We start from the raw sequence: 27,975 nt of genomic DNA on the forward strand, positions 1-27,975 counted from the left end.
GTCCTTTATAGTGACGCCATCATCCGAAAATATGTAGCTACCTCGCAATTCTTCCAGTGCAAAAAAAAAAAAAAATGTAGGCTCTTTAACAATAGGTGATGTCACAGCTCACCTCCTCCTCCTCCTGTACAATGACTGATACCTCTATATACAGTAGATAATACAGGATCCATCAATCAAAATAGGTGATGTCAAAGCTCACCTCCTCCTCCTGTACAATGACTGATACCTCTATATACAGTAGATAATACAGGATCCATCAATCAAAATAGGTGATGTCAAAGCTCACCTCCTCCTCCTGTACAATGACTGATACCTCTATATACAGTAGATAATACAGGATCCATCAATCAAAATAGGTGATGTCAAAGCTCACCTCCTCCTCCTGTACAATGACTGATACCTCTATATACAGTAGATAATACAGGATCCATCAATCAAAATAGGTGATGTCAAAGCTCACCTCCTCCTCCTGTACAATGACTGATAACACCTCTATATACAGTAGATTACACAGGTTCCACCATTCACAATAGGTGATGTCACAGCCCACCTCCTCCTCCTCCTGTACAATGACTGATATCTACTGTATATAGGAGGTGTTATCAGTCATTGCACAGGAGGAGGAGGTGAGCTGTGACATCACCTATTGTGAATGGTGGATCCTGCGTTATCTACTGTATATAGGAGGTGTTATCAGTCATTGTACAGGAGGAGGAGGAGGTGAGCTGTGACATCACCTATTGTGAATGGTGGATCCTGTGTTATCTACTGTATATAGAGGTGTTAACACAGGATCCACCATTCACAATAGGTGATGTCACAGCTCACCTCCTCCTCCTCCTGTACAATGACTGATAACACCTATATATACAGTAGATAACAGGATCCACCATTCACAATAGGGGATGTCACAGCTCACCTCCTCCTCCTCCTGTACAATGACTGATAACACCTATATATACAGTAGATAACAGGATCCACCATTCACAATAGGGGATGTCACAGCTCACCTCCTCCTCCTCCTGTACAATGACTGATAACACCTATATATACAGTAGATAACAGGATCCACCATTCACAATAGGTGATGTCACAGCTCACCTCCTCCTCCTCCTGTACAATGACTGATAACACCTATATATACAGTAGATAACAGGATCCACCATTCACAATAGGTGATGTCACAGCTCACCTCCTCCTCCTCCTGTACAATGACTGATAACACCTATATATACAGTAGATAACAGGATCCACCATTCACAATAGGGGATGTCACAGCTCACCTCCTCCTCCTCCTGTACAATGACTGATAACACCTATATATACAGTAGATAACAGGATCCACCATTCACAATAGGGGATGTCACAGCTCACCTCCTCCTCCTCCTGTACAATAACACCGCTAAATACAGTAAAAACAAGTCCCAGTGGTAAAATTGCACCTCTATTCGCATAACCTAGAAAAAGACATCGTATAGTGACTGAGCCTCAGGTAATCTGTTGGGCGAGGCCATGGATTGACCTCTGGATACCCCGGGCCGCCCGCTGCACGTTTCCCTTCCCTCCAGCCCTGATCCCTTTATTTCCAGCATCGGACACACAATATCTCCTCGCAGTAACTGAACACTGCGGCGTTCCGTGTCGCTGCCTCATACACACGAAATGCCGCAGGTACCGGAGCCGGACACCTGTCGCAGGAAAACAGAAGCTGACACATTGTAACAATTCTATTCACAGTGTAAATATCAAGCAACAGTGAAGCAAAACCCCACATGGACCCCATAGCCTGGCACTCATCAGGAAGCAGAGCATCAAGATGTCTAATATGGTAGTGAAACTACAACTCCCAGCAGGTTAGGGAGGAGATGACAAGAGGTGCTGTCCCCCTCTATAACAACTAGGACTAACAGGCAGATATTGCTCAGCACCATTGGATGAACCCACAGCTGAATCACTGATTTATGCTACATGTGTACATGTTTAGCTTTCTGTCCAAAGATGCACAGCACCACTCCAGCTACAAAAAAATAGTCAGAGTATCAACCTTTGCACAGCAATCTTACTGTGCTTTACCGATCTTGTATTATACTTCAGAGCTGCGCTCACTATTCTGCTGCTGCAGTCACTGTGTACATACATTACAATACTGATCCTGAGTTACATCCTGTATTGTACTCCAGAGCTGCACTCACTATTCTGCTGGTGCAGTCACTGTGTACATACATTACATTACTGATCCTGAGTTATATCCTGTATTATACTCCAGAGCTGCACTCACTATTCTGCTGGTGCAGTCACTGTGTACATACATTACATTACTGATCCTGAGTTACATCCTGTATTATACTCCAGAGCCGCACTCACTATTCTGCTGGAGCAGTCACTGTGTACATACATTACATTACTGATCCTGAGTTACATCCTGTATTATACTCCAGAGCTGCACTCACTATTCTGCTGGTGCATTCAGTGTGTACATACATTACATTACTGATCCTGAGTTACATCCTGTATTATACTCCAGAGCCGCACTCACTATTCTGCTGGAGCAGTCACTGTGTACATACATTACATTACTGATCCTGAGTTACATCCTGTATTATACCCCAGAGCTGCTCCCACTATTCTGCTGGTGCAGTCACTGTGTACATACATTACATTACTGATCCTGAGTTACATCCAGTATTATACTCCAGGGCTGCACTCACTATTCTGCTGGTGCAGTCACTGTGTACATACATAACATTACTGATTCTGAGTTACATCCTGCATTATACTCCAGAGCTGCACTCACTATTCTGCTGGTGGAGTCACTGTGTACATACATTACATTATTGATCCTGAGTTACATCCTGTATTATACTCCAGAGCTGCACTCACTATTCTGCTGGTGCAGTCACTGTGTACATACATTACTGATCCCGAGTTACATCCTGTATTATACTCCAGAGCTGCACTCACTATTCTGCTGGTACAGTCACTGTGTACATGCATTGCATTACTGATCCTGAGTTACAGCCTGTATTATACTCCAGAGCTGCACTCACTATTCTGCTGATGCAGTCACTGTGTACATACATTACATTACTGATCCTGAGTTACATCCTGTATTATACTCCAGAGCTGCACTCACTATTCTGCTGGTGGAGTCACTGTGTACATATATTACATTACTGATCCTGAGTTACATCCTGTATTATACTCCAGAGCTGCACTCACTATTCTGCTGGTGCAGTCACTGTGTACATACATTACATTATTGATCCTGAGTTACCTCCTGTATTATACTCCAGAGCTGCACTCACTATTCTGGTAGTGGAGTGTACTACAGCGGACAAGGATAAAGTTACTTTCTCTGATGAAGCCCCCTTCAGACTCTTTGACACATCTGCAAGAATGATTGTCCGAATAAGTAAAGCCTCCTGAGACCACTCGTCTGTGGGGGCTTCTCACCCGTGAAGGGGACTTCCTCACAATTTAGCCTAATAAAACTGCAATGAATAAACAAAGGGATCTAAACCTCCTCCAAGATCAGCTTTTCCCATCATCCAGCCAGGACAATGTGGTGCTAGACAATCTTCCCACATGATGGAGATCAGGTCACAGAGCAAAAGTGATAACCAAGTTTCTCAGGGAACATCATATTGAAATTTTAGATCCATGACCAGAAACTCCCCAGAGCTCAACCCATTGAAAACCTGCGGTCAATTCTCAAAAAGCAACAAACAAAAACCCAGAAACTGTGATAAACTCTGTGTCCTGACGAGAAAAGAACGGGCGGCCATCAGTCAGGATCTGCCCAGAAGTCGATATCCAGTCTGGAGAATAAGGGGCAGCGCTGGGAACATTGAGCAGTCACAGAAACTTCATGTGTTAGTCAATAAAAGTGTAAATGTTTAGAACTATACTTCATTATCCAGAGAACCAGCCGACCAAAAGAGCGAGAACACTGAGCCAGCAAAATGTGAGAAAATCTGAGTCAGTGTCAGAACATTTGGTCACAACTGTAAACAATTACATCACAAGCAGAATAGTGAGTGCAGCTCTGGAGTATAATACTGGATGTAACTCAGGATCAGTAATGTAATGTATGTACACAATGACTGCACCAGCAGAATAGTGAGTGCAGCTCTGGAGTATAATACAGGACGTAACTCAGGATCAGTAATGTATGTACACAGTGACTGCACCAGCCGAATAGTGAGTGCAGCTCTGGAATATAATACAGGATGTAACTCAGGATCAGTAATGTAATGTATGTACACAGTGACTGCACCAGCAGAATAGTGAGTGCAGCTCTGGAATATAATACAGGATGTAACTCAGGATCAGTAATGTAATGTATGTACACAGTGACTGCACCAGCAGAATAGTGAGTGCAGCTCTGGAATATAATACAGGATGTAACTCAGGATCAGTAATGTATGTACACAGTGACTGCACCAGCGGAATAGTGAGTGCAGCTCTGGAGTATAATACAGGATGTAACTCAGGATCAGTAATGTAATGTATGTACACAGTGACTGCACCAGCAGAATAGTGAGTGCAGCTCTGGATTATAATACAGGATGTAACTCAGGTTCAGTAATGTAATGTATGTACACAGTGACTGCACCAGCAGAATAGTGAGTGCAGCTCTGGGGTATAATACAGGATGTAACTCAGGATCAGTAATGTAATGTATGTACACAGTGACTGCACCAGCAGAATAGTGAGTGCAGCTCTGGGGTATAATACAGGATGTAACTCAGGATCAGTAATGTAATGTATGTACACAGTGACTGCACCAGCAGAATAGTGAGTGCAGCTCTGGAGTATAATACAGGATGTAACTCAGGATCAGTAATGTAATGTATGTACACAGTGACTGCACCAGCAGAATAGTGAGTGCAGCTCTGGAGTATAATACAGGACGTAACTCAGGATCAGTAATGTAATGTATGTACACAGTGACTGCACCAGCAGAATAGTGAGTGCAGCTCTGGAGTATAATACAGGACGTAACTCAGGATCAGTAATGTAATGTATGTACACAGTGACTGCACCAGCAGAATAGTGAGTGCAGCTCTGGAATATAATACAGGATGTAACTCCGGATCAGTAATGTAATGCATGTACACAGTGACTGCACCAGCAGACTAGTGAGTGCAGCTCTGGAATATAATACAGGATGTAACTCAGGATCAGTAATGTAATGTATGTACACAGTGACTGCACCAGCAGAATAGTGCGTGCAGCTCTGGAGTATAATACAGGATGTAACTCCGGATCAGTAATGTATGTACACAATGACTGCACCAGCAGAATAGTGAGTGCAGCTCTGGAGTATAATACAGGATGTAACTCCGGATCAGTAATGTATGTACACAATGACTGCACCAGCAGAATAGTGCGTGCAGCTCTGGAGTATAATACAGGATGTAACTCCGGATCAGTAATGTATGTACACAATGACTGCACCAGCAGAATAGTGAGTGCAGCTCTGGAATATAATACAGGATGTAACTCAGGATCAGTAATGTATGTACACAGTGACTGCACCAGCGGAATAGTGAGTGCAGCTCTGGAGTATAATACAGGACGTAACTCAGGATCAGTAATGTATGTACACAATGACTGCACCAGCAGAATAGTGAGTGCAGCTCTGGAATATAATACAGGATGTAACTCAGGATCAGTAATGTATGTACACAGTGACTGCACCAGCGGAATAGTGAGTGCAGCTCTGGAGTATAATACAGGATGTAACTCAGGATCAGTAATGTAATGTATGTACACAGTGACTGCACCAGCAGAATAGTGAGTGCAGCTCTGGATTATAATACAGGATGTAACTCAGGTTCAGTAATGTAATGTATGTACACAGTGACTGCACCAGCAGAATAGTGAGTGCAGCTCTGGGGTATAATACAGGATGTAACTCAGGATCAGTAATGTACTGTATGTACACAGTGACTGCACCAGCAGAATAGTGAGTGCAGCTCTGGGGTATAATACAGGATGTAACTCAGGATCAGTAATGTAATGTATGTACACAGTGACTGCACCAGCAGAATAGTGAGTGCAGCTCTGGAGTATAATACAGGATGTAACTCAGGATCAGTAATGTAATGTATGTACACAGTGACTGCACCAGCAGAATAGTGAGTGCAGCTCTGGAGTATAATACAGGACGTAACTCAGGATCAGTAATGTAATGTATGTACACAGTGACTGCACCAGCAGAATAGTGAGTGCAGCTCTGGAGTATAATACAGGACGTAACTCAGGATCAGTAATGTAATGTATGTACACAGTGACTGCACCAGCAGAATAGTGAGTGCAGCTCTGGAATATAATACAGGATGTAACTCCGGATCAGTAATGTAATGCATGTACACAGTGACTGCACCAGCAGACTAGTGAGTGCAGCTCTGGAATATAATACAGGATGTAACTCAGGATCAGTAATGTAATGTATGTACACAGTGACTGCACCAGCAGAATAGTGCGTGCAGCTCTGGAGTATAATACAGGATGTAACTCAGGATCAGTAATGTATGTACACAATGACTGCACCAGCAGAATAGTGAGTGCAGCTCTGGAATATAATACAGGATGTAACTCAGGATCAGTAATGTATGTACACAGTGACTGCACCAGCGGAATAGTGAGTGCAGCTCTGGAGTATAATACAGGATGTAACTCAGGATCAGTAATGTAATGTATGTACACAGTGACTGCACCAGCAGAATAGTGAGTGCAGCTCTGGAATATAATACAGGATGTAACTCCGGATCAGTAATGTATGTACACAGTGACTGCACCAGCAGAATAGTGAGTGCAGCTCTGGAGTATAATACAGGATGTAACTCAGGATCAGTAATGTATGTACACAGTGACTGCACCAGCAGAATAGTGAGCGCAGCTCTGGATTATAATACATTACTGATCCTGAGTTACCTCCTGTATGTACACAGTGACTGCACCAGCAGAATAGCGAGTGCAGCTCTGGAATATAATACAGGAGGTAACTCAGGATCAGAAATGTAATGTATGTACACAGTGACTGCACCAGCAGAATAGTGAGTGCAGCTCTGGAATAGAATACAGGATGTAAATCAGGATCAGTAATGTATGTGCACAGTAGCTGCACCAGCAGAATAGTGAGTGCAGCTCTGGAATATAATACGGATGTAACTCAGGATCAGTAATGTAATGTATGTACACAGTGACTGCACCAGCAGAATAGTGAGCGCAGCTCTGGATTATAATACAGGATGTAACTCAGGATCAGTAATGTATGTACACAGTGACTGCACCAGCAGAATAGTGAGTGCAGCTCTGGAGTATAATACAGGACGTAACTCAGGATCAGTAATGTAATGTATGTACACAGTGACTGCACCAGCAGAATAGTGAGTGCAGCTCTGGAATATAATACAGGATGTAACTCCGGATCAGTAATGTAATGCATGTACACAGTGACTGCACCAGCAGACTAGTGAGTGCAGCTCTGGAATATAATACAGGATGCAACTCAGGATCAGTAATGTAATGTATGTACACAGTGACTGCACCAGCAGAATAGTGAGTGCTGCTCTGGAGTATAATACAGGATGTAACTCAGGATCAGTAATGTATGTACACAATGACTGCACCAGCAGAATAGTGAGTGCAGCTCTGGAATATAATACAGGATGTAACTCAGGATCAGTAATGCATGTACACAGTGACTGCACCAGCGGAATAGTGAGTGCAGCTCTGGAGTATAATACAGGATGTAACTCAGGATCAGTAATGTAATGTATGTACACAGTGACTGCACCAGCAGAATAGTGCGTGCAGCTCTGGAGTATAATACAGGATGTAACTCAGGATCAGTAATGTATGTACACAATGACTGCACCAGCAGAATAGTGAGTGCAGCTCTGGAATATAATACAGGATGTAACTCAGGATCAGTAATGTATGTACACAGTGACTGCACCAGCGGAATAGTGAGTGCAGCTCTGGAGTATAATACAGGATGTAACTCAGGATCAGTAATGTAATGTATGTACACAGTGACTGCACCAGCAGAATAGTGAGTGCAGCTCTGGAATATAATACAGGATGTAACTCCGGATCAGTAATGTATGTACACAGTGACTGCACCAGCAGAATAGTGAGTGCAGCTCTGGAGTATAATACAGGATGTAACTCAGGATCAGTAATGTATGTACACAGTGACTGCACCAGCAGAATAGTGAGCGCAGCTCTGGATTATAATACATTACTGATCCTGAGTTACCTCCTGTATGTACACAGTGACTGCACCAGCAGAATAGCGAGTGCAGCTCTGGAATATAATACAGGAGGTAACTCAGGATCAGAAATGTAATGTATGTACACAGTGACTGCACCAGCAGAATAGTGAGTGCAGCTCTGGAATAGAATACAGGATGTAAATCAGGATCAGTAATGTATGTGCACAGTAGCTGCACCAGCAGAATAGTGAGTGCAGCTCTGGAATATAATACGGATGTAACTCAGGATCAGTAATGTAATGTATGTACACAGTGACTGCACCAGCAGAATAGTGAGCGCAGCTCTGGATTATAATACAGGATGTAACTCAGGATCAGTAATGTATGTACACAGTGACTGCACCAGCAGAATAGTGAGTGCAGCTCTGGGGTATAATACAGGATGTAACTCACGTTCAGTAATGTATGTACACAGTGACTGCACAAGCAGAATAGTGAGTGCAGCTCTGGAATACAATACAGGATGTAACTCAGGATCAGTAATGTAATGTATGTACACAGTGACTGCACCAGCAGAATAGTGAGTGCAGCTCTGGAATAGAATACATTACTGATCCTGATTTACATCCTGTATGTGCACAGTAGCTGCACCAGCAGAATAGTGAGTGCAGCTCTGGAATATAATACAGGATGTAACTCCGGATCAGTAATGTATGTACACAGTGACTGCACCAGCAGAATAGTGAGTGCAGCTCTGGGGTATAATGCAGGATGTAACTCAGGATCAGTAATGTAATGTATGTACACAGTGACTGCATCAGCAGAATAGTGAGTGCAGCTCTGGATTATAATACAGGATGTAACCCAGGATCAGTAATGTAATGTATGTACACAGTGACTGCACCAGCAGAATAGTGAGTGCAGCTCTGGAGTATAATACAGGACGTAACTCAGGATCAGTAATGTAATGCATGTACACAGTGACTGCACCAGCAGAATAGTGAGTGCAGCTCTGGAGTATAATACAGGACGTAACTCAGGATCAGTAATGTAATGTATGTACACAGTGACTGCACCAGCAGAATAGTGAGTGCAGCTCTGGAATATAATACAGGATGTAACTCCGGATCAGTAATGTAATGCATGTACACAATGACTGCACCAGCAGACTAGTGAGTGCAGCTCTGGGGTATAATACAGGATGTAACTCAGGATCAGTAATGTAATGTATGTACACAGTGACTGCACCAGCAGAATAGTGAGCGCAGCTCTGGATTATAATACATTACTGATCCTGAGTTACCTCCTGTATGTACACAGTGACTGCACCAGCAGAATAGCGAGTGCAGCTCTGGAATATAATACAGGAGGTAACTCAGGATCAGAAATGTAATGTATGTACACAGTGACTGCACCAGCAGAATAGTGAGTGCAGCTCTGGAATATAATACAGGATGTAACTCAGGATCAGTAATGTAATGTATGTACACAGTGACTGCACCAGCAGAATAGTGAGTGCAGCTCTGGGGTATAATACAGGATGTAACTCAGGATCAGTAATGTAATGTATGTACACAGTGACTGCACCAGCAGAATAGTGCGTGCAGCTCTGGAGTATAATACAGGATGTAACTCAGGATCAGTAATGTATGTACACAATGACTGCACCAGCAGAATAGTGAGTGCAGCTCTGGAATATAATACAGGATGTAACTCAGGATCAGTAATGTATGTACACAGTGACTGCACCAGCGGAATAGTGAGTGCAGCTCTGGAGTATAATACAGGATGTAACTCAGGATCAGTAATGTAATGTATGTACACAGTGACTGCACCAGCAGAATAGTGAGTGCAGCTCTGGATTATAATACAGGATGTAACTCAGGTTCAGTAATGTATTGTATGTACACAGTGACTGCACCAGCAGAATAGTGAGTGCAGCTCTGGAATATAATACAGGATGTAACTCAGCATCAGTAATGTAATGTATGTACACAGTGACTGCAACAGCAGAATAGTGAGTGCAGCTCTGGAATATAATACAGGATGTAACTCAGGATCAGTAATGTATGTACACAGTGACTGCACCAGCGGAATAGTGAGTGCAGCTCTGGAGTATAATACAGGATGTAACTCAGGATCAGTAATGTAATGTATGTACACAGTGACTGCACCAGCAGAATAGTGAGCGCAGCTCTGGATTATAATACATTACTGATCCTGAGTTACCTCCTGTATGTACACAGTGACTGCACCAGCAGAATAGCGAGTGCAGCTCTGGAATATAATACAGGAGGTAACTCAGGATCAGAAATGTAATGTATGTACACAGTGACTGCACCAGCAGAATAGTGAGTGCAGCTCTGGAATATAATACAGGATGTAACTCAGGATCAGTAATGTAATGTATGTACACAGTGACTGCACCAGCAGAATAGTGAGTGCAGCTCTGGGGTATAATACAGGATGTAACTCAGGATCAGTAATGTAATGTATGTACACAGTGACTGCACCAGCAGAATAGTGAGTGCAGCTCTGGGGTATAATACAGGATGTAACTCAGGATCAGTAATGTAATGTATGTACACAGTGACTGCACCAGCAGAATAGTGAGTGCAGCTCTGGAGTATAATACAGGATGTAACTCAGGATCAGTAATGTAATGTATGTACACAGTGACTGCACCAGCAGAATAGTGAGCGCAGCTCTGGATTATAATACAGGATGTAACTCAGGATCAGTAATGTATGTACACAGTGACTGCACCAGCAGAATAGTGAGTGCAGCTCTGGGGTATAATACAGGATGTAACTCACGTTCAGTAATGTATTTACACAGTGACTGCACAAGCAGAATAGTGAGTGCAGCTCTGGAGTACAATACAGGATGTAACTCAGGATCAGTAATGTAATGTATGTACACAGTGACTGCACCAGCAGAATAGTGAGTGCAGCTCTGGAATATAATACAGGAGGTAACTCAGGATCAGTAATGTAATGTATGTACACAGTGACTGCACCAGCAGAATAGTGAGTGCAGCTCTGGAATATAATACAGGAGGTAACTCAGGATCAGTAATGTAATGTATGTACACAGTGACTGCACCAGCAGAATAGTGAGTGAAGCTCTGGAGTATAATACAGGATGTAACTCAGGATCAGTAATGTAATGTATGTACACAGTGACTGCACCAGAAGAATAGTGAGTGCAGCTCTGGAGTATAATACAGGAGGTAACTCAGGATCAGTAATGTAATGTATGTACACAGTGACTGCACCAGCAGAATAGTGAGTGCAGCTCTGGAATATAATACAGGAGGTAACTCAGGATCAGTAATGTAATGTATGTACACAGTGACTGCACCAGAAGAATAGTGAGTGCAGCTCTGGAGTATAATACAGGAGGTAACTCAGGATCAGTAATGTAATGTATGTACACAGTGACTGCACCAGCAGAATAGTGAGTGCAGCTCTGGAGTATAATACAGGATGTAACTCAGGATCAGTAATGTAATGTATGTACACAGTGACTGCACCAGCAGAATAGTGAGTGAAGCTCTGGAGTATAATACAGGAGGTAACTCAGGATCAGTAATGTAATGTATGTACACAGTGACTGCACCAGCAGAATAGTGAGTGCAGCTCTGGAGTATAATACAGGATGTAACTCAGGATCAGTAATGTAATGTATGCACACAGTGACTGCACCAGCAGAATAGTGAGTGCAGCTCTGGGGTATAATACAGGATGTAACTCAGGATCAGTACAGGATCAGTAATGTAATGTATGTACACAGTGACTGCACCAGCAGAATAGTGAGTGCAGCTCTGGGGTATAATACAGGATGTGTATATTCCTTGACCAGTGTATACTTTGTCTGATCTGTAATGTGGAGATAATGTAAGAGCCTCTTGAATTGCTCGAGAGAAGAAAGGGCTCGGACACTTCTGGAGGAAGGAGTGAGGGGTGCACACAGGCTGCACCACTCACCAGGGACAGGGAGACCCTTCCAGTGTCTTTGGAGCCGTTCCGCTCTGCAGCGCATTAGCCGGAGCGCTTTCATGAAGAGTCCTGGCAGGATTTTGGCAGAGGATTTGGCATGGTCAGATCTCACTCCAGATAGTTTTACAATCCTCCGTCTGCGATGGGACCAGAGACCCCGCATCTCAGCGAGTGCAGACGGCGCACACAGAGCCCCATTATTCTGCACAGAGGATTGTGGGTACAGAATCTTTTTGGGATGTAATAATTAGGTTTGGCAGTAATGGGGGGACATGGGCATCTCTGCTGACAGACTGAGGGGAATAGGACTACTACTCTCATCAGATCTGTCCCGATTGACTAGGACAGAGGGGCAGCGTCAATAACTGGGAATGACTAATTAAGCCATTTTCCATTGGTTTTAGTTATTCGGATCCTACAGCCGATGTGTCTGGGCTTCTAAGGGGTTAAATAATGAAGAATGGAGAACAATGTGCGGACACGTCTGCAGCGGTGGGACGAGCGCGACACACTCAGCGCCAAATCCGGCAGGTAACTGAGAACACGGAGCAAACGGGGGGGGGGTAGCAGGGGAGGAAGGGTCTATACGACCTCTGGAAAGAGGCCACGGTATCTAAGCAAACCTTATGTGTGTCTGCTGTGTATCTAACCCCATCATGCGTGATACTATGAAGCACAAAGCACACCCTGATAAGATTTTGGGGATTCCCATGGGTGCGGCCAGTGCAGGTGGGATGTGGTGCAGCTCCTCTCCACACTGCAGCAGACCTCAGTGATACCTGAGCATTACCCCCATGCCCCCATCAGGGCTGCAGACAGATAAGAACCTGCTGACCAGGACACCGCTTATCTCTGCCGCTTATCAGCAGAATCCAGAGGCCTCTCAGCCCCCACCAGAGAATGAGAGGGGCACAGCGACCTGGGCCAAGAAGGGGTTACGTGACCCCAGCACAGATCTACAGGAGGCTCCTACCCGAGAACCAGGTCCAAAATTCCCAGGAGGCTCCTACCCGAGAACCAGGTCCAAAATGCCCACTAGGCTACTACCCAAATACACAGGAGGCGAAACACCAAAGACTTATTAGTGGACCGAGTGGGACAGCGAACCCCAAGCAGATCTGCAGATGATCTCACCGGGGGAGATAAACCAGCAATACATGATGGGGTGCAGTGCGGAGCTCAGATACAGTATCACATCAGGAGCCTATATGAAGGCAGAACCCTACAGGGTGGGCTCAGATACAGCGTCTCGGCACCCTACAGGGTGGGCTCAGATACAGCGCCTCGGCACCCTACAGGGTGGGCTCAGATACAGCGCCTCGGCACCCTACAGGGTGGGCTCAGATACAGCGTCTCGGCACCCTACAGGGTGGGCTCAGATACAGCGTCTCGGCACCCTACAGGGTGGGCTCCGATACAGCGTCTCGGCACCCTACAGGGTGGGCTCCGATACAGCGTCTCGGCACCCTACAGGGTGGGCTCAGATACAGCGTCTCGGCACCCTACAGGGTGGGCTCAGATACAGCGTCTCGGCACCCTACAGGGTGGGCTCAGATACAGCGTCTCGGCACCCTACAGGGTGGGCTCAGATACAGCGTCTCGGCACCCTACAGGGTGGGCTCAGATACAGCGTCTCGGCACCCTACAGGGTGGGCTCAGATACAGCGTCTCGGCACCCTACAGGGTGGGCTCAGATACAGCGTCTCGGCACCCTACAGGGTGGGCTCAGATACAGCGTCTCGGCACCGTACAGGGTGGGCTCAGATACAGCGTCTCGGCACCCTACAGGGTGGGCTCAGATACAGCGTCTCAGCACAGCTTAGATGCAGTGGTTAGGTTCTCATACAGATTGTGAGTGGGATAATCGCAGAGTTCCCGGCTCCACCAATCTGATGTGCACAGAGCCCTACAGACACTTTCTGCCTCCACACACCATTAACCCCCTCCTGCCGGTCACTGTGCGGCTCCTATATCCAACATCCCGGAAAATAACCCCAAACCTTCATTCTGAGAAAACAACTCAATTCTTATTATGAAATAAAGTCCATGATGAAGTGTCATCCTTGGCACAAGAGCTCACACTCTAACCGCAGAGCAAGAAACGCAGGGACCAAACCCTACAGAAGAGCCGTCCAGTGTACACAGCCCCAGCGCGGGGTCGGCGCTGGACTCACCTGGGAGGAGATGAGCTGAGAGCAGAGGAGGCAGCAGAAGTGGCCGAGCAGCAGCGGCAGCTCTAGACTGAGGCAGCGCCGCCCGGTGCAGGTGTGAACAAGCCCCGCTGCCGCCCCTCCCTGCGACACCCACCCATTAACCCCCGCACCGCCGGCCGCATCTGCTCCCAATCTCCTGCATCTCTGGATAAATCTGCGGTCAATGAACAGGAATATTAGGGAAAAACCTTCTCACAGCTGAGGGTTTGTTACAATTGTATCCAGTCTCAAGAATCCTCCCAACCCGGACTGATACATTGTGACAAACAGGACAGATTTTGGTTCGCAGAGGATTGTTTAGACTCGATACAATTGTAGCAAACCCTCAGCTGTGATAAGTAAGGGTCTGGTCACATGGAGCTTTTCTGCTGTTTTTACATGCGTTTCTGGTGCATTTTTTTTGGTGCTAGGACGCAGTAAAAACACCGAAGTGGTTGTCAAGTTATGAGTTAAAAATAAATAAAAAAACACATAAAAATGCATCAAATTATAAATAATCGCCCCCTCTGGTTTCCCGGTCATTGTATTTGTTTGTCACACTGAAAAAATAATTCAGAATAAAAAACGAAAATTTAAAAAATAAATAGATAAATATATTTAAAAAATATATAAATAAACATATAATAAATTATAATATATAAATAAATATATAATAAATAAAATAATAAGACAAAAAGAAAACAAACAAACAAAAAAAAAACTTAAGGGATGTAAGGATTTGGCTGCGTTCACACTTGTGTCAGTGGTCACTTTTCTTAGATCACTTTAGGATCTCAACGTTTTGGAAAAAATTAGGACAAAACAAACCCGGACCCTTGTCTGGTTTGTCCATGCTTCAAGGCTCCTTAAAGGGTCCATAGTGACTTTCAGGCAATGTTCACACATCGTGGTTTTTTTTTGCGTCAATTTTCTGCAGCAAAACCTGATCTTCAAGGGCATTTTGTTCAGGATTATTCTTGCAGTCTTGGTGCTTTTTTGATGCGTTTTTTCAGAGTTTTTTTCTCTGTCCTTCTGTCTTTTTATGTATTTAACCCCATTTTTTTTAACCCCATTCTATTTTGGCATCAAAAAAGCTGAAAAAACACCAATAAAAATTTTGAAGAGTTTTTGATGCATTTTTTTTCACCACCCATAACTTCCTATGGGTGAAAAAACACTGAAAGAAGTGACATGCTCTATTTTCCCAAAAAAAACCATGCAAAAAAAACCATGATGTGTGAACAGAGAATTCTGGTTTCTCATAGACTTTGCTGGTACTGCAAGATGCAGCTGAAAATTTGCATTAATAAAGCGCTGAAAAAAACATGATGTGTGAACATAGTCTAAGGATTTTGCTACGTCCATTAGGTGGCGCTAGAGGCTTCCTCCCTAGAGAGGCTTTTTGCACAGAGGAGGGTATGGAGGAGGCATATCTATCATAGGTGCAGGGGTTGCAATCGCACCCGGGTCCTGGAGCTTAGGGGCCCAAAAAGTCAACCTTTGGCCCATATGCAAGATCAATGCTATTAAAGACTTGCAATAATTGGGCCCCGCTGGAGTTTTTGCATTGGGGCCCATGAGCTTCTAGTGACGCCACTGCTGGGAAGTATACCTGGCACTGCGGATAACCTGCGGGTGGCGCTCTGACTATGGCTCTACGTTGGTCATGGTGCACTATGAACGGCATAGATCTGGGCTCGGTCCGGAGGGCACCGCAGCTGCCTATCATACACACCTACACCTGGCACTGCTGTGTGTACATGGTGTGCTTGGTGGCACGCCCGTACTGCACAGTCTGAACATGCCCACGATAATGAGCTGCAGGAATTCTTCACTTTGTAGGTAATTTCATGTAAAACACAAGAGCCGAGAGGGGAAAATGGGGATTTTCAGGTTTTATGACCTTTATATCGCCGTCCATACAAGGTCTGTAGTACAAGTTCTGGGCAGCATTTAGACATGGAAGGAAGGTAGAAGAATCCCCCCACTATCAGTGCAGCCCCCTAACAATAGGACCCAGGTAACAGATCCAGGAGGCTGATTAGTGACATCCACATTCATCCTCTGGTCACTGTTTGTTCTCCTCCTCCTGTTTGTTTCCCCTCTTTGATGGTCTGAGAGGTGATTGTATGCAGCCCCCAGGCGGAGTAATGTCAGCCGCCTCTGCTATTGTTGTAAGGGATCATTAGATTATATGGAAGGAAGGAAAATCCCAAGCAATGAGCCCCTCAATGTGACCCCTGATGGATCCGCAGATAATCATCTGATGGGAAAGTAAACGATGGTCACAGACTTCCATCTAGTAGCCCCAGCTACTGCCTGTTCACACTGTGCATCCGAATCACCGTCCACATCAGCACCCACAAAATACAGATATAAAGGGGAGTCCAGTGTAAAAGGTGGAAGAGGGCATCCATGGAGGACGATGTATTATGGGGGATCTCTGGATGATGCGCTGTTATGGGGGATCTGTGAATGATGTGTGGCGCCCCTGAGGGCTCAGTTGCCACAGAGGTACTGCACCTCACCCAGAGGTGTGGTGCCTCCTTCTCTCAGGTAAGGAGGGAGTGCTGCCCGGAACCCCAACACCCACATCCAACACTACACTACTCCAGGCCAGCTGGAGGGGCAACATGCAATGTGTTTTCCTGCTGAGACCTGTCCCTGGCTGGAGTGGGGGGAACCCAAAGGTACAGGGAACCAGTAGTGGGTGTGGGTGGAGGAAGTAGCTTAAGGGAGCACTACAGAGTGAGATATAAAATGGGAGGCCATCTTAGGGTGGCAGAACAGTTCGGGAGATCAGACAGTAGGAAGTCAGTCAGGGAGCAGGAGTCTCGTTAGGAGCTCTGCTCCACAAGCAGGGCCCAGTCCTAGAGGCCCAGGGAGCAGAGGAGTAGGCTCCGATCTACAGAAGGGATCCCAGGGGGTACGGCGAGTGCAGGAAGGCACCCGTACGCCCCGCATCTGTCAGAAGACAGAGGGATCGTAGGCCGCAAGAAGGGGACCGGCCCCTGGTCCAGCCGTGTTACTCCAGGTCTCGGCTGGGAAAACCGGAGGCTTCTGGCTTACATAGTCAGTTGCCAAAGCCTCATTCTAATCCCCGTGAGGGTCAAGCAGGTGTGTGAACTCCAACAAGACAGGAGGGACTTCAGAGCACCCGAGCGGGATTGAGAGTGGGAAGTGCAGGGCAGGAGGGAGAAGACCCAGCGTGAAGACGGTCTAGAGAGGAACACGAGAAAGTGGGGTTCTGTCAGGTGCTCCTAATCTGCCTGAGGAAGTGCTGAGCCCCTGCCTGGTGAACGCAGCGTGACGTGGGAGGCTAGCATCCGTACAGTGCACCAGTGGAACTGCAATAAGAACTGTGAGTAAAGACTCGGATGACTGCACCGCCCTGTCTCCGTCCCTTCTTTCATCTGCGCCATCTTTCCCTCACTGCATTACAACGCCCAGCGCAACCAACCCACACTATCTACGCTGCCCTGGAGCTAGCTCTACCTGTGGAGAACCACACCATCCCTGCTGCCGTAACACCAGCTCCAGAGGACTGCTCTGCAGCGGCGGCTCCCTTTAGCCCCATTCCACAGGTGGCGTCACAAACACTTTACAAATCCCCTATAAATAAATCCCCTTTTTGGTGACCGCCCTGGGCCACGAACCGGGCCAGCCATCGTGATATCCCCTACCAGCATCCATAGGCCCGGCTGCCGAGTACCCCACGGCCCTGGGGGCGAGTCAGATGCACTGTTATGGGGGATCTGTGGATGATGCTCTGTTATGGGGGATCTGTGGATGATGCGCTGTTATGGGGGATCTGTGGATGACGCACTGTTATGGGGGATCTGTGGATGATGCCCCGTTATGGGAGATCTGTGGATGATGCACTGTTATGGAGGATCTGTGGATGACGCACTGTTATGGAGGATGTGTGGATGACACACTGCAATGGGGGATCTGTGGATGAGCACTGTAATGGGGGATCTGTGGATGAGCACTGTAATGGGGGATCTGTGGATGACGCACTGTTGTGGGGGATCTGTGGATGACGCACTGTTGTGGGGGATCTGTGGATGACGCACTGTTTTGGGGGATCTGTGGATGACGCACTGTTGTGGGTGATCTGTGGATGACGCACTGTTGTGGGGGATCTGTGGATGACGCACTGTTGTGGGGGATCTGTGGATGACGCACTGTTGTGGGGGATCTGTGGATGACGCACTGTTGTGGGGGATCTGTGGATGACGCACTGTTGTGGGGGATCTGTGGATGACGCACTGTTGTGGGGGATCTGTGGATGACGCACTGTTGTGGGGGATCTGTGGATGACGCACTGTTGTGGGGGATCTGTGGATGACGCACTGTTGTGGGGGATCTGTGGATGACGCACTGTTGTGGGGGATTTGTGGATGACGCACTGTTGTGGGGGATCTGTGGATGACGCACTGTTGTGGGGGATTTGTGGATGACGCACTGTTGTGGGGGATCTGTGGATGACGCACTGTTGTGGGGGATCTGTGGATGACGCACTGTTGTGGGGGATCTGTGCATGACGCTGTCATAGGCGGATTATAATGAGGGCAATCTGGGCTACCGCCTGGGGCTCCGAGGAGTCCATGGCCAGATTGCCCTCATTATAATATGTGCAGCGCTGCGGCGCACGGCCGCTACTTCTTCTTCGGCCGGGCCAGCACTGCACCTGTTAACTTCCTTGTGCTGATCCAGCCGCGTCACTGCTAGGAGACACGGCCATGTGCGTGGCCGTGTCTGCTATTGTGACGTCACGCAGTGTGCGCCCTGCACTGCTACTTACCACCGGAGAGGAGCTGGACGACGGGAGCCGAGCCGGGGGATGATGAGTGTGAGTGTGTGTGTGTGAGATTGTGTGTGAGCAGATATCATTGTGTGATGTCTGTTTATATGTATTTTTGTGTTTCAAATGTGTTTATGCGTCTATGTATATGTCTGTATATGTTTGTGTGTGTGCGTAACTGCGTGCGGCCTCCCGCTGTATATAGATGGCTACGTGCGGCCTCCTGCTGTGTATAGAGGACGCCGTGCGGCCTCCTGCTGTGTATAGATGGCGCCGTGCGGCCTCCTGCTGTGTATAGATGGCTACGTGCGGCCTCCCGCTGTGTATAGATGGCTACGTGCGGCCTCCCGCTGTGTATAGATGGCTACGTGCGGCCTCCCGCTGTGTATAGATGGCTACGTGCGGCCTCCTGCTGTGTATAGATGGCTACGTGCGGCCTCCCGCTGTGTATAGATGGCTACGTGCAGCCTCCCGCTGTGTATAGATGGCTACGTGCGGCCTCCTGCTGTGTATAGATGGCTACGTGCGGCCTCCCGCTGTGAATAGATGGCGCTGTGCGGCTTCCTGCTGTGTATAGATGGCGCCGTGCGGCCTCCCGCTGTGTATAGATGGCGCCGTGCGGCCTCCCGCTGTGTATAGATGGCGCCGTGAAGCCTTCCGCTGTGCATAGATGGCTACGTGCGGCCTCCCGCTGTGTATAGATGGCTACGTGCGGCCTCCTGCTGTGTATAGATGGCTACGTGTGGCCCCCCGCTGTGTATAGATGGCTACGTTCGGCCTCCTGCTGTGTATAGATGGCTACGTGCGGCCTCCTGCTGTGTATAGATGGCTACGTGTGGCCCCCCGCTGTGTATAGATGGCTACGTGCGGCCTCCCGCTGTGTATAGATGGCTACGTGCGGCCTCCCGCTGTGTATAGATGGCTACGTGCGGCCCCCCACTGTGTATAGATGGCTACGTGCGGCCTCCCGCTGTGTATAGATGGCTACGTGCGACCTCCCGCTGTGTATAGATGGCTACGTGCGGCCTCCCGCTGTGTATAGATGGCTACGTGCGACCTCCCGCTGTGTATAGATGGCTACGTGCGGCCTCCCGCTGTGTATAGATGGCTACGTGCGGCCTCCCGCTGTGTATAGATGGCTACGTGCGGCCTCCTGCTGTGTATAGATGGCTCCGTGCGGCCTCCCGCTGTGTATAGATGGCTACGTGCGGCCTCCTGCTGTGTATAGATGGCTACGTGCGACCTCCCGCTGTGTATAGATGGCTACGTGCGACCTCCCGCTGTGTATAGATGGCTACGTGCGGCCTCCCGCTGTGTATAGATGGCTACGTGCGGCCTCCTGCTGTGTATAGATGGCTACGTGTGGCCCCCCGCTGTGTATAGATGGCTACATTCGGCCTCCTGCTGTGTATAGATGGCTACGTGTGGCCTCCTGCTGTGTATAGATGGCTACGTGCGGCCTCCCGCTGTGTATAGATGGCTACGTGTGCTCAATATTAAGCCATACAATTAATGTAAGGCTATGTGCGCACAATGCAGAAATGCTCCAGATTTTTTTTGAGCGTTTCTGCTATGGGAGATCTGTGGATGACGCACTGTTGTGGGGGATCTGTGGATGACGCACTGTTGTGGGGGATCTGTGGATGACGCGCTGTTGGGGGGATCTGCAGGGTATATATACTTGTACCTCTGCTCAGTATATGAGGCTGGTCTCGGAGCTGCGGCGCCTCCCCTCTTCTCCCAGTGTCGGTGCACTCAGTGTCAGGCTGCAGCCGTTAAGCTTCCTTCCTGCTGCGTCTGATCTCTTCTGGATCTCTCAGGTTCACGGCTCATTTATGGACTATTTGATTTTCTTTTGTTATTTTGCAATCTGCTCCTCACTGATTTCGGTGCTTTATCCACCCTGATCTGGTCCTCGCCTGTTCCCGGAGCCCGGGGCTACATGTGACAACTGGAAGAGTCAGTTGTATCCCTGAGTGCAGTGATGGCGCAGCGGTTGGCTCGGGAACAATCTGTTTGGTTACTTTATGTGTCCTACACAGAATTTATTGTAAAGATTTATGGCGTCATTCTTGACCGATCCTGGTTTTGTAAAGAAAGGGCCCAATAAGCGGAACATTAACCAGTTATTAGCCACCGGACCAGGGGGCAGAGACCATTAGTGACTCTTCCTCTTAGTTTTGGGTTGTTCGGTTACATCAGGACATGACAGATTAGCAAATGTTCCAGATTATCAGAGACCTTGTATCCTTCCTTTTATCTTCAATAACTCCTTTGCCTCGCGGTTAACATGGGGGCGCTGCGCACCTGATGATTGACACCTCAGACATTGGCATGGTGACATCACTGGTAAGAACCATCTTCTCTCCGATTCTTCCAGCAAAGACAGATTTCCCCTGTAGCCCCAGAGAAGCACGGGGACATGTGGTTGGATTCATTGACCCGGCCAAATTCAGAGCGAATACTCTGATAGACTCCAGAGATCCAAAGTCTCACTGCTCGTACAGTAAAGAATCCTTAATATTTCTCCTTGTACAGTAAAGAATCTGTAGTCTCACTGCTCATACAGTAAAGAATCTGTAGTCTCACTGCTCATACAGTAAAGAATCTGTAGTCTCACTGCTCATACAGTAAAGAATCTGTAGTCTCACTGCTCATACAGTAAAGAATCTATAGTGTCACTGCTCGCATAGTAAAGAATCTGTAGTTTCACTGTTCTCTCAGTAAAGAATCCATTGTGTCACTGCTCATATAGTAAAGAATCTGTAGTCTCACTGTCCATACAGTAAAAAATCTGTATTGTCACTGCTCGTATAGTAAAGAATCTACAGTGTCACTGCTCGCATAGTAAAGAATCCATATTCTCACTGCTTGTACAGTAAAGAATCTGTACTGTGAATACTCGTATAGTAAAGAATCCATTGTGTCACTGCTTGTACAGTAAATAATCTATAGTTTCACTGCTCATACAGTAAAGAATCCATAGTCACACTGCTTGTACAGTAAAGAATCTGTACTGTCACTGCTCATATAGTAAAGAATCTATATTCTTACTGCTTGCAAAGTAAAGAATCCATAGTCACACTGCTGGTAAAATAAAGAATCCATAGTCGCACTGCTTGTAAAATAAAGAATCCATAGTTGCACTGCTTGTAAAGTAAAGAATCCATAGTCTCACTGCTTGTAAAGTAAAGAATCCATAGTCTCACTGCTTGTAAAGTAAAGAATCCATAGTCGCACTGCTTGTAAAGTAAGGAATCCATAGTCACACTGCTTGTAAAGTAAATAATCCATAGTCACACTGCTTGTAAAGTAAAGAATCCATAGTCACACTGCTTGTAAAGTAAAGAATCCATAGTCACACTGCTTGTAAAGAATCCATAGTCACACTGCTTGTAAAGAATCCATAGTCACACTGCTTGTAAAGTAAAGAATCCATAGTCACACTGCTTGTAAAGTAAGGAATCTATAGTCACACTGCTTGTAAAGTAAAGAATCCACAGTCACACTGCTTGTAAAGTAAAGAATCCATAGTCACACTGCTTGTAAAGTAAAGAATCCATAGTCAGACTGCTTGTAAAGTAAAGAATCCATAGTCACACTGCTTGTAAAGTAAAGAATCCATAGTCAGACTGCTTGTAAAGTAAAGAATCCATAGTCACACTGCTCGTACAGTAAAGAATTTATAGTCTCGCTGCTTGTACAGTAAAGAATCCTTCATCTGAAATCCACCCTCGGTCTTATTAGAGCCTCTTTGCCTCCTTCATGCTTTTCACACTGCAATTCACTTTATTCAAATTGATTGTTTTGTTGTAGCACAAGCTAATATGGAAGCCATGACTGCAGGACACTGGATGATGAACTATTCGCTGTCAGCGCCATTATTAGGGCTTTATGTATATAAAAGTGCAAACCAGGGGATAACCTAACCTTCTGTGCACACCTTGCATTTTTGTTGCGTTTTTTCTACAGTTTGGTCATAAAACCTGAAGGATTTCCTAGTCCCAGAAAAGAGCAAATGAGATTCCTAAAGTCTCATGCACACGTTGCTTATTTTTTTCCCTGCATATTTACAGTAATTCTTTCAGCATTTTTGCTGCAGATTTCACTCAATCAGTGGGGGAAAATCTGCAACAAAAACACATATAAACAACGTGACAAAAATGCTGGAAAAAAAGCGCGTATTTTACACTGCCAAGAGATGCAGAAATGGTACAGAAATGCAGCAAATACTTAAGGTGTGAACATACCCTAAAGGTAAAATTCTGCCGGCTCACGTCATACCCCGGGAATATTAAGGGAGGCGTACAAAGACAAGTGGGGCAGTAATGCAAATCTATCAAATGCGTAAAAATCAACTTCCTATTATAATGATGTTAGGAGACTGGAGCCAAATACAGACAGAACTGACCCATTAGGGACTTACTGATATTATTAATAAACCTCATAAAATATTGGCTTTTAATTAGTAAAACAGATTCTGTGCAGCAGGTGGCAGTAGAGAGGTATGAAGATTGAGAAAATAAATAAATAAAAAAAACAATAGATTTTGGAATGCAGCTCTGGATGTGACTAGAAAAAGTTTAAAAAAAAAAAAAGTTTCTGTCAACAGGATTAAGTCTAGGAAACTGCAAAGGGTTTCTGTAGTTTTTTCAAACTAACAAATAGCTGAGGGGAGAGGTGTCCAGACCTTCAGGACTTGATCTGGAATCGTTGGACACTTTGGCATAAGGATAAATGATAATGTTGATAATGATAATGTTGCGAAGTTTCTAAGTTGTTTTTTTGTTTATATAAACAATGTATCTGTTTCTGAAATGTTCTCTGTAATGCTGCCATCTTGTGGCCAGGAACTGTAGGTGCAAGCATCGATCATAAAATGCAAGTACTGACATATTATACCCTTATTTAACCATTTGAAATCTGTAACCCCCCCCCCCATGCACAAGAGTGCACAAGAGTGTGCTTATGGGTCTTAATGCAACATCAGTGCCCCCTACATACCATGTGCCATAATATTGTCCTCTGTACCCCCTGTAGCTATATCCTTGTTCTCATGGTTCTGCTCCAGTGAATTACAGCACATAGATCCTCATGGTTCTGAAGGGTCCATTGTGTAGGACCACAATGGAGAATGTGATGCTGCTGAGATGTAATCGGATGCATCGTCTATGAAGAGGCTAGGCTGCGTTCATGATCAGCTGGATGTATCTCAGCCGTGCTCTTCTACGAACGAGATGCTGGTAGAACGTATGGACACAGATCAGGACCAGGGAAGAAATAGAATTCAAGAACATAAGAAAAAGTTTTATTTTTAAGCTGTACATTTATTAGAAGTTCAGGACATACAAAGCTACTAAGTATCGACACGTTACAGTGTGAATTACAGAATGGATATCAGCACAGTCCGGATCAGGGACTGACACATAACAATCAGTATCTTGCAAGGCTCATCTTCAGTTATATTATATCCCATGCTCCAATCACATCCAAAGCTGCACTCATGATTCTACTGCCTGCTTGGAATCCATCCCTTTCATTCAGCCTCTGCGTTCTGGTTCAATTTTGCATTTTCCGCACCCATTACTGGACAGCGCTTGGTGGAGAGACCATGAATTGGCAGTGTTAAACCAGAAGGTTGCAACAGAGAGATATGAGGCTAAGAAGAAGACAGCAGTTTATCAAATGCAGCTCTGGATGTGACTAGAGTATAACAAGTTTTATAGTAAATTGTAACATTTAAAGATGAACATACACAAGGGCAGTATACAGGGTATCAACATTGTAGTTTATATAGGGGTCTTATTACAGCCTCAGACCCGGTGCAGTCACACATTGAATCAAAAGCATAAAGGGGTCCTCCAGAATTATCAAAGGTCTGACTTTCAGCACCCCCGCTGATTAAATGGGGCTCATTTCTGTAACAACAGGCAAAGACACTGACAAAGTACACAACAGTGCTTGTTAAAAAATGATTGAGTGATTATGGCCAACCAATCTGACGTTTTATGGACGGGTCATCAACCAGTATTCATGGAGAAGCCCTTCAACTTCCTTTGTACAAATCATAATGAGGCACCACAATCTCCATGACTCTTTCACACCATTTCTGGGATACAAAGGACTATCTTCTGTATTCTTGTAAAGATACTTCTGTTCCAGAATGGCTCAACTAGAAGAAGACATTTATCTTTCCAGATTAGTAAAGTGCCTGAAGTCGGTTGGTGTAGAGCTCATGCCATAGATTCTACCTGGGAATTTATTATTGCACTGGAGATCACAATAATAGTCCAGGACTGTGTCAAGAACCTAGGTGTTGGGGCAAGATGAAGTCTTGTAGCCCTTTCCTGCAATCACCGCACAATTCTCTCCATTCAAGTCCAAGACAACCCATGTCTGACTAAGTTAAAGACCACACATTTACGACCAAGTACAAGACCACACATAACTGACCAAGTTCAAGTCAACCCATGGGTTTCCTAGCCCAAGACTACATATGGCTGACCAAGTTCAAGACCATCCATGAATGATCTAGTCCAGGGCTACCCATGTCTTACCAAATTCAGAATCATCGACGTCTCACCTAGTCCAAGACCATACATGCATGATCTAGTCCAGGGCCACCCATGTCTTACCAAGTTCAGAATCACCCATGTCTCACCTAGTCCAAGACCATCCATGTATGATCTAGTCCAAGACTACCCATGTCTGGCCAAATTCAAGACCACCCATGTCTGACCTAATCCAAGACCACTCCTGTGTGGCCAAATTCAAGTCACCAATGTTTGATCTACTCCAGGGCCATCCATGCCTGACATAGTCCAAGACCACACCTGTGTGGCCAAGTTCAATTCACCCATGTGTGACCAAGTTTAAGGCCACCCATGTCTGACCTAGTCCAAGACCACATATGTCTGACCTAGTCCAAGACCACCTGTTTCTGACCTAGCCCAAGATAACACATGTCTAACCAAGACCACCTATGTCTGACCAAGTGCAAGACCACACATGTCAGATCAAGTTCAAGACCGCGCATGTCTGACCTAGTCCAAGGCTACCCATGTCTGGCCTAGTCCAAAACCACCCATGTCTGACTTAGTCCAAGACCACCTGTTTCTAACCAAGCCTAAAATCACCCATGTCTAACCAAGACCACACATGTCAGACCGAGTCCAAGACCACCCATGTCTGGCCAAGTCCAAAACAATCAATGTCCAGTCTAAGACTATCCATCAAACAGCCATTTTTTTCTATTTCTTCTAGTTTAAGGGTTTTTATGATGAAACAACTCCTTGTATGATAACCGAAATACATGGTGGCCATTGGATCTGAGATTCTTCTTGTAGCTGACCCAATGTTTAGGCAGAATAGAGAGAAGATACAATTATGGTCAAATTCGATACATTCATGAAAAGCTTAAAATATTTGTTTGTCTAGAAATTCCAAACGTCAACAATAGTTCTTCAAACCCCAAATCATTAATTTTCACCCATGTCTGACCTTGTCCAAGACCACCCATCAGATCACCACCATTCTGCATCTATGTCTCATTGTTTCAGGCTTCCCATGATGAGCCAACTAATATATTGCCACTAAAGCAGTGGATATTGGATCTGAGATTGGGGCAGAGCAGAATAGACAGCTGTAAGAATTAATGTGAAGTTCAGTACATTCAACAGAAATGTAAAATATAAGTTTATCTAAACGTTCTCAAAGTCAACAATAGTTTTCTTCCTTACTTGTAACATAGATGACCACCCAAACCTGCATGGCATGGGAAAATAGTTTTCGAGATTGGTGGTCCTGTCGAAGAAGAAGGTCACTGGTTGTCTTCACAAAAAGGTTCCATTTAACATACCCATGGAATCAACTGAAAGCATCTAAATCAGCAACAAGAAGTCCCAAGTAGCCCCAGTCCATAGTGACACAACTGAGTAGACCATGGTCAATCACTTCACTTCATCGTCCAATCAATTCATTCAACCATTGGCCAGTAGATAAGTCAAAGCCAATTATGACCCAACTCAAGTCAAAGACCATTCATCAGACCTTAACATTCGTTTCTTGAAGTTTCTTGAGATCCAACCACCCAGTTCACTCAACCATCTCAAGTCGAGGCAGAAGATGCCACTGACTGGATACAATTACATTCGTTTTTGAAGCCTTCTCATCTACATTAAGGCAAAGTTCTCATATAAAACATAAAGTCCTTGAAGAAGGTCAACTACAGATGACTAATATTGTAAAAAGTAATAAAAGTACTAAAGTATCCTCAGCTCCATAGGTAAAGTGTATATGTGCTTTCTGATACACTGGAAAATGATGGCAGCGGCTCGACGGCTAATCAAACTCCTGAGTTCTGCGATTCTAATTTCGTAACATTGTAGCAGCTTATGGAGTAAAAACTCAATCTCATCATGGCATAACAGGGGTAATAGACATGGTGGGCTGGAGGTTAATCGCTCATCGCCCCCCCCCCCCCCCCACTTAAAGTTCGTCGGATGATGTAAAAAAAAAAATGGTCGTCTTGTACCAGAATGGTCTTGTCTCGCCAATTTGTAGAACTTCATGTGTTCTCACTGCATCTCGAGGATTCCAGTGTCTCCTGATTTGGTCTATAATTTTGGGAAGAAGTTTAAAACAAAGTTAGCAAAAATGTTTTGAAGTCAATAACTTCAGATAATTTGGTCCATCTGGGATTTCTAGTTGATTGGTTTTGATGTTGTAATGTGTCGGTCATCACC

The 27,975-nt window shown here is 45.6% G+C and overlaps 2 protein-coding genes across 5 annotated transcripts in view; both read right to left on the bottom strand.

The window, feature by feature from the left end:
• The window catches only part of LOC141171943 (FXYD domain-containing ion transport regulator 3-like), a 29,676-nt gene extending 8,603 nt beyond the window's left edge, over positions 1–21,073 (bottom strand). Inside the window, exon 1 of one of the 2 annotated variants that reach the window (XM_073655656.1) lies at positions 20,919–21,073. The gene's annotated coding sequence lies outside the window, so the exon portion shown is untranslated. Of the gene's footprint in view, positions 1–14,406; positions 14,557–20,918 lie in introns of those variants that run through there. The other variant, XM_073655655.1, reaches the window with a different exon arrangement.
• Positions 21,074–24,512: 3,439 nt separating this feature from the next.
• Positions 24,513–27,975, bottom strand: part of HPN (hepsin) — an 84,825-nt gene continuing 81,362 nt past the window's right edge. For all 3 annotated transcript variants that reach the window (XM_073655657.1, XM_073655658.1, XM_073655659.1), the window contains one exon: positions 24,513–27,846. In XM_073655657.1, coding sequence (XP_073511758.1) covers positions 27,808–27,846 — 39 coding nt within the window. In that variant the 3' untranslated portion in view covers positions 24,513–27,807. The remainder of the gene's footprint in view (positions 27,847–27,975) is intronic.

This window comes from Phyllobates terribilis, unplaced genomic scaffold, assembly GCF_046119375.1.
Source record: "Phyllobates terribilis strain yellow unplaced genomic scaffold, ASM4611937v1 Scaffold_12__6_contigs__length_324123572, whole genome shotgun sequence".
NCBI lineage: Eukaryota > Metazoa > Chordata > Amphibia > Anura > Dendrobatidae > Phyllobates > Phyllobates terribilis.